Source organism: Chiloscyllium plagiosum, chromosome 5 (assembly GCF_004010195.1).
Source record: "Chiloscyllium plagiosum isolate BGI_BamShark_2017 chromosome 5, ASM401019v2, whole genome shotgun sequence".
Taxonomy (NCBI): domain Eukaryota; kingdom Metazoa; phylum Chordata; class Chondrichthyes; order Orectolobiformes; family Hemiscylliidae; genus Chiloscyllium; species Chiloscyllium plagiosum.
In genome coordinates this window covers 79,277,910-79,293,286 of record NC_057714.1, presented here as the reverse complement: position 1 = coordinate 79,293,286, position 15,377 = coordinate 79,277,910, and the positions used below count along the sequence as shown (strand labels likewise).

General features: G+C 40.2%; 1 protein-coding gene across 6 annotated transcripts in view; it reads right to left on the bottom strand.

Moving 5' to 3' along the window:
* The window catches only part of armc3 (armadillo repeat containing 3), a 201,039-nt gene that overhangs the window by 99,733 nt on the left and 85,929 nt on the right, over positions 1–15,377 (bottom strand). For all 6 annotated transcript variants that reach the window (XM_043690445.1, XM_043690444.1, XM_043690441.1 and 3 more), the window contains exon 9: positions 2,591–2,774. In XM_043690445.1, coding sequence (XP_043546380.1) covers positions 2,591–2,774 — 184 coding nt within the window. The remainder of the gene's footprint in view (positions 1–2,590; positions 2,775–15,377) is intronic.

Genomic DNA, 15,377 nt, shown 5'->3' with positions numbered 1-15,377 from the left:
CTTTGTTCAGCAACACTCCCTAGGACCTTACCATTAACTGTATAAGTCCTGCTAAGATTTGCTTTCCCAAAATACAGCACCTCGCATTTATCTGAATTAAACTCCATCTGCCACTTCTCAGCCCATTGGCCCATCTGGTCAAGATCCTGCTGTAATCTGAGGTAACCCTCTTCACTGTCCATTATACTTCCAATTTTGGTGTCATCTGCAAACTTACTAAATGTATCTCTTATGCTCGCATCCAAATCATTTATGTAAATGACAAAAAGTAGACGACCCAGCACCGATACTTGTGGCACTCCACTGGTCACAGGCCTCCAGTCTGAAAAACAACCCTTCACCACCACCATTGTCTTCTACCTTTGAGCCAGTTCTGTATCCAAATGGTTAGTTCTCCCTGTATTCCGTGAGATCTAACCTTGCTAATCAGTCTCCCATGGGGAACCGATATGGGGAAGAACATGAGAAGGTCTTAGTTAAACTCTGAACCTGTAGTTGAATTAAGTTGACATAGTTTGAGAGGTGTCAGCATGAAGGATTGATGATTCAATAAACAGGTTTGAAAACAACTTTAAAAGGTTGTTAAAAAATTTGCATACAATTTTGAAAATACTTTCTTCTGCAGTAATATTCTCCTTTAATTGAGTAAATATCAGCAGCATACAATTACCAAGACTCTTTTGTTACCTGCCAATAAGCACAGTATTTCTATATAATATTACAGTGGGGAAGAGACAGGTAACGCAAAACAATACCAGACTTAAATGGTTAATGGGAAGGACAAGTTGTTCATATTCCCTTGAATGTAGAAGACTGAGAAATGATCCAATTGAGTTAAAATGTTAAATGGAATTGACAGGGTACATACAGAGAACAATTTCTGGTGGAAGAATCAAGAAGAAACAGACATAAATTTAAATGTAGAGCGAGCCATTCAGAAGCAAAATGAAGAAATATCTTTTCATGTAAAAAGGTAGAAATCTGGGATTACTCAAAAGAATTTGGTACTGGGGTAGTTTGAAATTTCCAGATAGAAATAGATCATGAGACCTAAGATATAAGAGCAGAATTAGGTCATTTGGCCCATCAAATATGCTTCACCATTTGATCATGACTGACATGTTTCTCAACCCTATTCTCCCCCATCTTCCAAACACCTTTGGAGAGAGATAGGTGCGCACAACAAGGTAGATTTTATAATTGGGGGAAGGGAAATTACGATGCTGTAAGGCAGGATTGTTCTATGTTCTATGTTCTATGTTCTATGTTCTATGTTCTATGTTCTACCTTTGATTCCCTTACAAATCAAGAACCTATCTATCTCTGTCTTTATTCAATGACTTGGCCTCCACAGCTTTCTATGGCACTGAGTTCCACAGATTAACAACCATCTGGCTGATGAAATTCTTCATTTCAGTTAAAGGTTCATACCTTCACTCTGAAAATGTGCCCTCAGGTCCTATTCTCTCTGACTGGTGACAACATCTTCTCCACATCCGTTCTATTCAGGCCTCTGAGTATTCTGTAAGTTTCAATGAGATCACCCCTCATTCTTCTAAACTTCACTGAGTACAGATGCAGAGACCTCAACCGTTCCTCATATGACAATCTCTTCACCGCAGGGGTCATTCTTATAAATCTCCTTTTCAACACCAGCACATATGGGGCCTAAAACTGCTCACAATATTCCAAATGCGGTCTGACCAGAGCCTTACACAATCTCAGCAATGCATCTCTGCCCTTGTATTCTAGCCCTCTTGAAACAAATGCTAACATTGCATTTACCCTCCTAACTGCCAAGTGAACCTGTTTGTTAACCCTAACAAATTCCTGAAATAGGACTCTTAAGTGTCTTTGTGCTTTCTGAAAAATAGTTTAGAAAATAATCTATACTTCTACTCTTCCTACCCAAGTGCATAAGCTTACACTTTACTACATTGTATTCTACCTGCCACTTCTTTTCCCATACTCCTGGCCTATCCAAGTCCTTCTGCTGTCTCCCTGCCATCTCAACATTACCTACTCCTCCACCTATCTTTATGTCAACTGCAAACTAAACAACAATTCCCTCAGCCTTCATCCAAATTGTTAAGAGAATGTTTTTGGTAAGCGTATGAAAGAGTATGGAGCGGAGATTCATAAAACGAGTTGAAGGTAAGTTGCCATGAGTAAACTGAATAAGGGAGCTGACTTGAGGCTGTCAATAGGGTAACTCCATTTTCTGACTTTCTGGTGTCCTTTCATGTGACATTTCACTTTCAGTTCTGCATTTGGTAGTTGATTATTCTCTCTCCCAGAATAAATGCATCTAGAAGAACTGTTACTTTTTGGGCGAACACCATACGCGACTCTACTACTTAGCATTGTTTAAAAATGACAGCTGCATTTAATTTCCATATGAAAATATGCTGTACCATAATATGCATATAAGTGGCAGACAAACAAAGTACTATTAATTCTATTATATTTACATAGATCCTGGAATATTGTTTTAATCATTAAGTTTTAGCAGTAAATTACAACTTATAAAAATTTCATACTGGTAATAATCCACTTTAAATGTATTTGGTAAAATCAAGTTCTAACATACTGTTACGAGCTGATCTTGTTATTGCATTAGTTGCATGCCTCTGTGCTTCAGGAAACGAGGAGGTAGCTACAAATAACAAAAACTTTTCCAGAGCTCCTGATTCACGGATAATTGTAACATTCTGTGCCTCTTCCAGACAGTTTGCTAGTACATGCAATGCATCTGCATGAAGATCACTCAATTCCTAGGGGGAAAAATGCAATCACACACAAATAAAATATTCAATCAGTATTAACTATTATTAAATATTCTTATCATCATAAAACATTATCAATAATAAATTGTCAAAAATTTCTCCAATTTCATAAATTATTTGTCTTTGGTTCAGGATAACAAATAGTAAATTTAATTGAATCAAGCAAAGCAAACTCCGGCAGAAATAATAACTACCTGTAACTTGAAGTGAATTGTAATTGCATGACATGATTTTATACTCCTATCCATTGATCACAAAAACTAACCAATGAACCAGTACATACCACAGTAAATTTGGAGGAAAAAAAAGGAATTTTAAATCAGCCAGTGGACTATAAGAACATGCCTCATCTGAATTATACAACCATCCATGTGACAAAAACATCCAGTTTGGATACCATTTAATTATAGATTCATGCATGCCCAACCCTAGTTGTCCAAAGTCAAGTGTCTCTCTTAAAGGGACAATACCATTAAAATTTCAGCAAGTCACTATTTTGCTGGCCCATGCAAACTGATTTTGCTTAGAAATCTAAGAAAATTAAACAAATTAAACAAACTTGGCAGTCAACGTATTTATTTCAACTTGCTTTTGTTTTACCAAGTGCAGAAAGTAGTCAGTGAACTAATTAGTGCAATAATTTATATAGGAGAGCTTAGGTTAAATGCAAAGCTAGGCAGGTGCATTTCCATCGGGGTGCAAAGGGCCACCTTTGGTTAAAAAGGCAATATCTGTGAAATTTCAGGAGTTAGCCTTCCAAAATGGATTTTAATGCAAAAATTCCATCAAAGCAATGATGTCATGGCGGGATAGAATCAAAATGTTCACATGGCAATTACTGGTTATGAAATGGAGCTACTGAAATTCAAGAAATGTATACCTACATAAAAAAACAAAAGAATTGTGGATGCTGGAAAACATAAACAAAAACAAAAACTGAAATTGATGGAAAAGCTCACCAGGTCTGGTAGCATCTATGGTTAGAAAACAGAGTTAATGTTTTGGATCCAGTGACTCTTCTTCAGAACTGTAGACCTATCCAGACTATACCACATGTAATCAAGTGCCTCCTCGGACAAAAGGAACAACAGCAATCCCCATTTCAAGGGAGTGGTTAAGAATATAAGAACAGAAGAACTGGAAAAAGAGGGGCAAGAATGGCCATTCAGCTCTTGAAACTTGTTCTGCCATTCAATAAAGTAATAGCTGATCTTGTACTTGACTTCTATCTTTCCAACTTATTGCCATTTCTCCCAAATGCTCTTATTTACTAAAGTCTAGCAATCTATGCCTTGAATAAACTCCAAATAAGCATCCACAACCATACAAAATAGGCACAGGAGTAGGCTATTTGGCTTCTTGACCCTGCTCCATCATTCAATAGGACCATGGCAGATCCAACATTCTTTATGTCCACTTTCCTGCCATTTCCCTACAATATGTGGCGTCGTGACTCAGTGGTTAACACTACTGACTCACAGCGCCAGAAACCTGGGTTTGATTCCACTTACGGGCAACTATCTATGTGGAGTTTGCACATTCATCCTCTGTCTGCGTGGGTTTCCTCCAGGTGCTCCGATTTCCTCCCACAGTCCAAACATGTGCAGATTAGGTGAATTTTCCATGCTAAATTGCCCATTGTGTCAAAGGATGTGTAGGTTAGGTGGGTTAGGGATGAGAAATGCAGGATTACTGGGATAGAGTAGGAGATGGGTTTAGGTAGCATGCTGTTCAGAGGGTCAGTGTGGACACGATAGGCCAAATGGCTTGCTTCCACAAGGTAGGGATTCTACGAACACTTGCTTCCCCTATTGATTAAGAATCTATTAACCTTAGCCTTGAATATACATAAGGTCTCTTCCTCTACAACTCTCTGTGGCAAGGAATTCCAACCTATGAAAGTAAAGATCAAGAATTCACAGTATGAGTAAAGAAATTTCTCATCTCCTAAATTTCTCCTAAAAACCCTTTATTCTAAGGCTACGATTCCTAGATTTCAAGCCAGAAAAAATAGAATGCAAGCATCTATCATCTCAAGACTTTAGGTTCCAATAAGGTAATCACTCAAATACCTGTGCTGTGAATTTAGGTGTAGAATATTTGATATTCCAGATAAGACAATCCCTTGATTCAAAGAATAAGTTTTCTGAACCATTATTGCAAACTCTTTATTGCAATATATTCTTCTTCAGGTAAAGAGATCAAAACTGTACACAACACTCCGTGGTTGTCCCATGACGGTTAGGCTGCAGATAAGGGTTAACCCTAACCCTGATCGAATTACAAAAATACTAAACTCCGGGCAATTCTAGAAGATCAAAACCAACCCACCCATTGTTTTGTAGCCGTCTCTTTTAAACTTCTCATGTGTAATCGAACAGATCGAGGGAATTTTTGACCCTCTAAGTTCATCTATACTATCTATTTTCAAATCGTAATTCACACTGTCATAGAGTCATAGAGATGTACAATATGGAAACAGATCCTTTGGTCCAACTTGTCCATGCTGACCAGATATCTTAAATTAATATAGTTCCATTTGCCAACATTTGGCCCATATCCCTCTAAACCCCATGGTAGGCTACTGCACAAAATACGGAGATATGGCATTGAGGGTGGTCCAACTTGTCCATGCTGACCAGATATCTTAAATTAATATAGTTCCATTTGCCAACATTTGGCCCATATCCCTCTAAACCCTACTCATATACCCATCCAGATGTCTTTCAAATGTTGCAATTGTACCAGCCTCTACCACTGCCTCTAGCAGCTCATACCACACTTGCAACACCCTCTGCATGAAAAAATTGTCCCTTAGGTCTCTTTTAAATCTTTCCCCTCTCACGTTAAACCTATGCCCTCTAGTTTTGGATTCCCCCACCCCAGAGAAAAGTCCTTTTCTATTCATCCTATCCATGCTCCTTATGATTTTATAAATCTCTATAATGGCACTCCTCAGCATATGATGCTCCAGGAAAAATAACCCTAGTCTATTCAGCCTCTCCTTATAGCTGAAACCCTCCAACCCTGGCAACACCCTTGAAAATCTTTTCTGAAACCTTTCAAGTTTCACAACATCCTTCTTATAGCAGAGAGCCAAGAATTACAAGCATTATTCCAAACGTGGCCTAACTAATATCCTGTACAGCTGCAACATCACCTCCCAACAATTTTGCACAATGCACTGATCAGTAAAGGCAACTATACTAAACACCATCTTCACTATCCTATCTACCTGCAACTCTACTTTCAAGGAACTATGAACCTGCACTCCAAGGTCTCTTTATTTAGCAACAGTCCCCAGGACCTTCCCATTAAGTGTATAAGTCCTGCCTAGATTTGCCTTATCAAAATGTAGCACCTCACATTTACCTAAATTAAACTCCATCTGCCACTCCTCGGCTCATTGGCCCATCTGATCAAGGTCCTGTTGTACTCTGAGGTAACCTTCTTCGCTGTCCAATACACTACCAATACTTGTTTCTTTGATGATCTCACTGAATTTTGGTTTTCTGAAGTTTTTTTACATTTTTGTGTTTACAATCATAAAAACTAATAAAAAATATTTGTTTAATGTCTCTATTTTCTCCACATTCCAATTATAATATTTCCTCTATCTCTAAAGGACCCATTTTCCTGTTGCTAATTTCTTCCTTTTTACATAGTTTTAGAAGTTCCCAGAATTCCTTTTTGTCTGTTACTAATTTACTTTTGTATTCTATTTTCTCTTTATCGGTTACCATTCGCAGAATTCTAAAATTCTTCGACTCTCCAGTGTTAGTATAATTCTGGCAACATTATAAGCCTCTTCTTGTAAGCTCAAGCTAATTTAACTTCTCTTGTTAGCCACATTGAAACACTGTTCCCATTGAGTTTATTATCTTCAATCCTGGCAAGCTTATTTTCTCATTAAAAATAAACAAAATAGCAAGCTAATCAAAACAATAAGGCTGGAAATACAGTGTTCCTACTGATATCTCCTGAAGGTCAGGGAACTTGAGCAAAGAACTACAGCATGGCATGAGCTGCTTGCTGGTTACTTTCTATAATCAAATGGCAGAGTGTGTTTAGGAGCTCCCCACTGAGAATTTCTGTGTCAGCCCGGCTGGCAGCGGTGTATGAAGTGGATGTGATAAATGGAAGAAAAAGTGGACTGGAGAAAGCAAAACAGGAACTGGGCAAAAGGCCTAGGGGCAAATCTGGGGTCACCAGGGTTGGTAAGGTAAGCCATGGAGGATGGCAAAGGGAGCACTGGAGTCAAGGGGAGGGGAATTTGGGCACAAGGGGTCACAAAAGAAGAGTTGGGGAGTGGAGTCCCAGGTGTTTGGGAGGAGAGTTGGGAACTCTGGAGTCGGGGTGTGGGAGAGTTCCAGATCACAGCAGAGAGCTAGATCACAGGGGTGGGGACAGAGTGGGGAGCTATAGAGTCAGCAGGGGAGACCGGGACATTGTCACATTGCCATGGGCCAGTAATCCAGAGGCCCTGGCAATAGCTCTGGGAGATGATTAAAACGTGCAAGCTTTTTGTGCCTCCTGCATATAGTGGATAGTCTTCCTAGAAATGGGGTGGTGCTAGACTTAATCTGAGAGAATGAAACTGGTCAAGTGGTTGAAATGTCAAGGAATTTGGGATAGTGACAATAACTAAATAAGTTTCAAAGTTATTATGAAAAGGGATAAAGATAGTGCAAACGTTGTGTCTAAATAGGGGGAAGGACAATTTCAAAATTATTTGACAGAATTTGGCAAACATTAACTGTCTTATTGCTGTTTTTACTTTTAGATTAGATTCCCTGCAGTGTGGAGACAGGCCCTTTAGCCCAGCAAGTCCACACCGACCCTCCAAAGAGGATCGGCATAGTGGCACAGTGGTTAGCACTGCTGCCTCACAGCGCCAGAGACCTGGGTTCAATTCCCACCTCAGGCGACTGACTGTGTGGAGTTTGCACATTCGCACCGTGTCTGCGTGGGTTTCCTCCCACAGTCCAAAAATGTGCAGGTTGGGTGAATTGGCCATGCTAAATTGCCCGTAGTGTTAGGTGAAGGGGTAAATGTAGGAGAATGGGTCTGGGTGGTTTGCGCTTCGGTGGGTCAGTGTGGACTTGTTGGGCCAAAGGGCCTGTTTCCACACTGTAACTAATCTAATCGAAACCCACCCAGGCCCATTCCTGTACTCTACACTATATTTACTCCAACTAATGCACCTGACACAATGGGCAATTTAGTATGGCAAATTCACCTAACCTGCCCATCTTTTGGATTGTAGGAAGAAACTGGAGCACCTGGAGGAAACCCACGCAGACACGGGGAGAATGTGCAAAATCCACACAGACAGTTACACATGGCTGGAATTGAACCCGGGTCCCTGGCGCTGTGAGGTAGCAGTGCTAACCACTGAGCCACTGTGCAATGGATTTTATCCGAGTTTTGCTTTTAACTGGCATTGAGCGGTTTTAATCTTAGTCAAGCCATTGCTGGAGTATTACTCATTCCAGGTCGGCTAATACGGCCACAGAAGAAATATGAGATGGCTGGTGACCCTTCAGGTCTTCTACCTTAGGATAGTAATCATGGGGAAAACATTTCAAATATTCAGAATCAGAGTGGAGAAACAATTTAGTCAAAGGAGTCAGCCCCTCCTAGACTGGGTCTTTTAACAACCAATACATTTTACAATTCAAATTTTAAAGAGCTTTTTAAGTTTAATTCAACTAAAGAGCATAGAAGCGAGGAATTGAATATTCCAACTAAACCAATGGTTGTAATTCCAACTGCATCCAACAAGGATAAACTAAATTTGATCATAAAATATCCAATTAATAATTTAAAATGTGAATCTTGTCCTATATAACACAACTGGACAATTCAGGAAACATATAAATAGATGTAGGGGGCATAAAATCAGTACGGGTTAGATGTAGCAAATGCAATTGGGAAAGAAGCTACCATGCGGGGGCATGCCATTATTCTAATTGTAAGGAAAGAAAGAAATCTTAATAGATGAGGTCTTCCAATGTGAAAAGTGCCCTCTCATATTTACTTACTGCCATAGGACTAGGGCAACATGAAAGACACAAGCATGCTGCTCTTAGGAATTCTAAAAGAACTCAAAGTGTCAGTAAGAATAAAGATAGTCAAAATAACCAAAATAAGAATAAATGTAAACAGGGAGTCTGGTCTAGTACTGAAGTAGCAATGTTGCAAGAGTTGGAAAAACAATATTCTGACAGTAGGTATATAAAAAAAAGATAGCAGAACAACAAAAAACTAACACCCAAATAAATTTCAGATAAAAGAAGAATCTTAGTGAAGCAAAATAATAGTAATAGGAATAGAGAAGATAAGGAAGATGAGGAAGAAATTGAGTTTGGGAAGGATAATAAAGATGAAGAAGGAGAAAGAGAAGAAACAGTAAGGGCAGAGAATGTGGAAGAGATGCAAAATAAATTAGAAAAGCTAGGTCTATCTTGCGAGAATAAAAATGAAGGAAGCAATAAAAGCAAAAAAATCTATAAACAATTTATTAAATTTAATTGAGCATAACATAATTAAAAATAAACGTAATATAGCAAGAGAAAATAATAGAATAATGGATAAAATTACAAAAAAGCTATTAAAGAAAAAGGACGATGGAAAAAAGAGGAATACGATAATTAGAGAGAGAAGGAATCAAACCCGGAAAGGGGATAGCTCTCAAAGTAATAATGCGAGGTAGAAATTTGCAATAAAGAAAGTTAAATTCAAGGAAGTACAAACATTTTTCAAACACAGAAGACAGTATTTAGTGAGGGAATTGATGGGAGCCCCCATAAATAGTATTTGTCCACTAAAAAAGGAGGAACTTGAGGAGTTCTTCTGAAACAAATTATCAACACCGAATGATAAATCAAATATTAAAAATTTCGCAAAATATAAAGGGACACCCATTTAAATAACTCCTTAGTCCAGCCAATGACAGTAGAGGAAGTTGATCAGGCCCTGAGGGCAATAGACTCAAAAACTGCTGCTGGGCCGGACGGCATGGAGGTTAAAGACATAATAGCTATATACAATATATGGATAATTAAATACTTCCTAGAATATTTTCAATATGGTTGAAAACCGGTAATGTTCCCAAGTAAACGAAAGTCAGTTGCACAGTACTTATTCCTAAACTAATGATAAAGGGGAATTGAGATAAATTGATAATTGGAGACCAATAATGATAGGGCCTATCCTACTCAGGATCTTTACCAAGATCATGGCCAAAAGATTAAGTGAATTAATCAAACTAAATAAACAGCAGAAAGGATTTCTTACAGGAGTCTCTGGTTGTGATCAGAATATCAAAATTTTAAGTAACATCATAAGTTGATCGATAAAGAGAAAACAAGAATTGGCAATTGTATTTATTGATTTAGCCAAAGCCTTTGATTCGGTAGGACATAAACACATATTAAAAGCTCTTAATAGATTATCACTACCGACAGAATTTGTGAAACTAATAACACACATCTTGATAACAGCACTACAGTAGAAGGTTTTAAATGTAAAACTAATAAAATTGATATTTTAAAAGGCATAAAGCAGGGAAGACAGTAATAAGAGGGTCTTTTTAGATCCCGACAGTGACAACTATCATTGTGTGTCATTGGCTTTTGTGGATGACATTGCGCTAGTAAGTCATACCTATGAAGGAATGGTGGTTAACCTGAAAAGAGTGCAGAAGGTTTGCGAGAGTACAGGATTGAATGTAAATATTAAGAAAACAAAAGAGTTTCATTGTATTTATAAAAACAAAATGTTTATTTATAATGATAGGAGGAATTGGACTCAATTATAATATAATACAGTATATAGAGCCTGGGAATATAGAAAAGTATCTTTCAGCAAAAATAGATCAATGGATTGGTATTGGCACTGCCAATTGGGGAGATGTATTAAAAAAATTGGACAGGGGTGTGGATTCAAGATGGTGGCGACACATTAATTCTGATTCTGCTGAGCTCTGCCCAGGACCCAGGCAAAGTGGGGTACCTACCCTCCCCTCACTTTCTAAACTGTTAAAAATAGTTTTGTCCCAGCAGCTTTGGTCATTCTGCATCAAACTTTAGCAGTTTGATACATTTTGAAATGACCAACGGTAAAGGATCATGGAGTTCGCAACAGGGAGAGACGTCCCGCCCCGGCAGCAACCGAGACGGCCACGGCCACCTCGGGGGACTTACCAGCAAAGGCGAGACTCAACTCGGAGATGGTTAAGCTGCAGGTGGGAGTCAATCTCTGTCATGCTGCAGAAGCATGACCGAGAGACAGCATGTTGGAGGGGCAGAGCAACAGGCCACGGCCTCCGAGACCGCTGCTGAATCCTCTGTGGGACAGGTCTGGGCTCTGGAGCGCCGAGTCTGGGCCGAAAAATATTCGGTTGCTGGGCCTTCCGTAACGGGAGGAGGAAAGCCAGCTTGTTGATGTTTTGGAGCAATGGCTCCAACAGCTGTTGAAGCTGGAGTCTGAGCTGGGCCCGGTGCGGGCTGAGCAAGCCCACCGGATTGCTGTGCGCAGGGTCGGGTTGGACCAGCGCCCCCACCCGGTCATAGTTCGACTTCAGCACTGCATGAAAAACAAATGCTGCTGGAGGCCTCCAGAGTTTTGGGAAAGGACCCCAAGTCATGGTATGCAAGGGTTCCAAAATAATGCTGTTCCAGGATTCCTCTCTCTCTGGTTGTAACTCGCAAGAGGAAGACGTTTGACGAGGTAAAGAAGTGTCTGAGGGATTTAAATATTCAATATTCCATGCAAAACCCAGCAATGCTATGCTTCAGTCATGGAGGATCTGTGTATAACTTTGGATTGTCAGAAAAAGTAAAAGGATTTTTGGATGCTCTCAAATAGACTGATGGACTTGAACTATATGGATAATGACTTGATTTTGGCCTCCTTCTGTTTTTTCTTCTCCCCTTTCCCTCTTTCTCTTTTCCATCCTTCCTCCGGGTGGGGGTTCTTTCTTTTGACTCATCTATAACTCGCTCGGTTTATCCGATTGTTGGGGGATGTTTCTGAGTTGTTTTTTGTCCCTTAATATTTGCAGGTATTGTAATTTTATATATTCTATTTTATGTTGCTGTTTTGTTAAAAGTGCCTGGGTAATAATATGGAGGGGGTGGGTTGGTTGCCCACTTTTAATTCTTGTATTATAAGATATCTGTTTACCTTACTTTGTAATGTTTGGGCCGAGGGCATGGCTCCAGCTGAGAGGTGTTATGGTGGGATTACTGGAAGGTAGGAGTGCCTCCTGTGGACAAGGGGGAAAGTCTCCTTTTAATTATGACTTATGTTTTTTTTAGGAATAGTTCTTAGCTGTTTTGATTTAGTTGCTTTAAAGGTTGTTTTTATATGTGAATTGTTTATGGTCTTTACTCAATGCCTTTTGAGTGGGGTTCTTCCTCCTGGGGGGGTCTCGGACTTTCTTGAACGATCATGGCTAGTCATTCGTTTAAATGGTGCACCTGGAATGTCAAGGGGAGCCACTCGCCAATTAAAAGGAAAAAGATATTATCAAGTCTTAAAAAAGAAAGGGTTGATGTAATCCTTCTACAAGAGACATGTCTACTTGATAAGGAGCATTCGAAGCTGCAGCAGGGAGGATTTTAGCTCAAAAAGTAGGGGAGTGGCCATTCTTACCCGGAAGAATCTTCCCTTCCAAATGCTAAGCCAGATAAGAGATGAGTCCAGACGGTATATATTACTTCAAGCCCTAATGTATGGAGAGGAATATGGGATTTTTAATGTTTATTGCCTCCCGGCACATTCTTTTACATTTGTAACAGATGTGTTCTCCAAGTTGATGGCTCTTGGGGTGCATCACACAATTATAGGGGGAGATTTTAATTGTATTATCAACTCCGAGGTGGACAGGATGCCTAGGAGCTCCGCAGGCATATCTCTGAGATCTAGGCTGTTGGCTGATCTGAATAGGGAGTTGGGGCAGGTAGATGTGTGGAGGTGTCTTCACCCTGAGGGTAGAGATTTTACTTTTTTTTCTAATCCACACAAGTGCCATACCAGAATTGATATGTTTTTGTCCCCTCAGCCTTTCTGAATTCAACATTGTTTGTAAAATAGTTAATATAACTATTTCTGAACATGTAGCAGTGTATATCGAGGTTAAGACTAATGACGACGAGATGGGCTCCCGACACTGGTGTATGGAATCTTTCCTATTGAAGGATAGTAAGTTCATAGAATATTTCTCGCAGGAATTTAAAACTTTCTGGGATATCAATTCAGGCCAGTAACTCATCGGTGATGTGGGAGACTGTTAAGGCATATGCGCATGGCTTGGTTATCTCATATTCTGCGACCCGAAAAAGACAAAAGGGAGAACAACAGGTCTGCTCAAGGCTCGCCTGAAGACAGCTGAGACAGCATATGCTGATAGGCCCTCCATTACTAAACTATAGCGGATTACAGCCCTCAGGGCAACTTTGAATACCGCATTTACTCAAACAGCAAAGACGGATATACTATTTGCGAAGCAGAGATTATTGGAATACGGCAATAAGCCGGGAAGGTATCTAGCATACCTTGCCAGAAAGAAAAAGGCTCCCGAATCCATTACGTCTATTAGAGAAGGTGCTGGTACCTTGACTTGTGATCCTAAAAAGATTAATGCAACCTTTAGAAAGTTCTATTTCGAATTGTCCAAGTCGGAGGGCTGTGAGGATAGAATGAGGAAGATGGAGTCTTTTTTTTTAAATCTGGCCCTCTCAGGCCTAACCTCAGAGCAGGTGTCACTTTTGAACGTCCCCCCGACAACCCAGAAAGTCCAGGAGGCAGTGAGGCAGCTCCACAGCGGTAAAGTGCCCGGAGAAGATGGATTCCGGGCTGAGTTCTATTAAGAATTTATAGATGAATTGGCTGGACCACTTATAGATATATGTAATTATTCACAGTCAGGGTAGCCTCCCGCCCTCCCTGAGAGAAGCAAATATCTCTCTCATTCTTAAGAAAAGAAAATCCCCAGATGACTGTACTTCATACTGACCTATACCCTTCTTGAATGTGGACTTTACAATTCTATCAAAAATGTTGTCATTAAGATTAGAGAGGGTTTTACCATTCATTATAAAAGAGGATCAAACGGAGTTTATTAAGGATCGCAGATCAACTAATAACATTAGAAGAGTGTTAAACATGGTATAAGTCTGCCAGCAGGGAGCGATACCGGAATTAATCATCTCCCCAGATGCAGACAAGGCATTTGATCGGGTAGAATGGCCATATCTCTTTTATACTTTGGAACGGTTTGGTATTGAGAAGTCTTTACTAAATGGGTTGCAGTATTATATAGTGACCCCAAAGCAGTGGTGATTACCAACGGCGTAAGATCAGATAGTTTTATTATTGGCAGAAGTTGTCGTCAAGGATGCCCTCTCTCACCACTACTATTTACACTAGTGATTGAGCCACTGGCGGAAGCCATACGAACTGACCCTAATATAATGGCCCCGGAGGTAGGATCGGGTAAGCATAAAATCACTCTCCATGCGGACGACGTCCTTCTTTTCTTAAATGATTCATTGACATCAGTGCCCCGCTTAATTCAAGTGGTTAACTTATTTGGTATGTTCTCAGGTTACAAATTTAATTCTATGAAATCAGAGGCCATGCTGCTAGGAGGTCTTACCAGCATATCCAATTTTCTGGAGGGATCCCGCTTCCCCTTTTGGTGGTCACTGGGAGGCTTTCTTTATTTAGGTATTTTTATTACCCCGGTATTTGGTCAACTATATAAAGCTAATTTTACACACTTATTAGAGAAAATAAGGCAGGACCTCCAACGCTGGGAAGATCTCCCAATATCCTGGCTAGGAAGAATAGCTTTGGTCAAGATGAGTATTCTACCTCACTTATTATACCCTATAAGAATGCTCCCCTTGATGTTGCCAAGACAGACGCTGTGTTACCTCTATGGTTGGCTCAGTTCCTTTATTTGGAGTCATAGACAGCCCCTTATTAAATTAGATAAGTTGTAGCTCCCACAAGTAAGGGGAGGTCTGGATTTTCCGGATTTCATGTGGTACCAACTGAGTTCTCTGTTATCATATGTAGCTGATTGGGTCTCTTGTAACCCACAATCAATTTGGTTGGATATTGAGGCCTCCCAAGCAAAATGTCCTCTCATCAATCTACTATTTATGGATAAGATGAAATTTATTATGGATCATTGTAAAATTCCTATTGTATTAAATACAATCAAAGCTTGGAGGATGATGAGACAGAATTGGGGTAGTTTACAAAAAAGATCAGTCCTCAGCAGAGGCCTCACCTTCATTCCCCTATGCTCTCGGATCGAGTTCAACATGCGGCGTGACATCAAACAATTCTTCCGCTGCCTTCGCCTCCGCGCCTACTTCTTCAACCAAGATTCTCGACCACCCTCTGACGACCCCTTCTCCTGCCTCCAACACACCCCATCCACCTGGACACCCCGTGCTGCCCTCTTACCCGCCCTCGATCTCTTCATAGCCAACTTCCGCCGCGACATTGACCGCCTCAACCTCTCCACCCCTCTCACCCACTCCAACCTCTCACCCTCGGAACGTGCAGCCC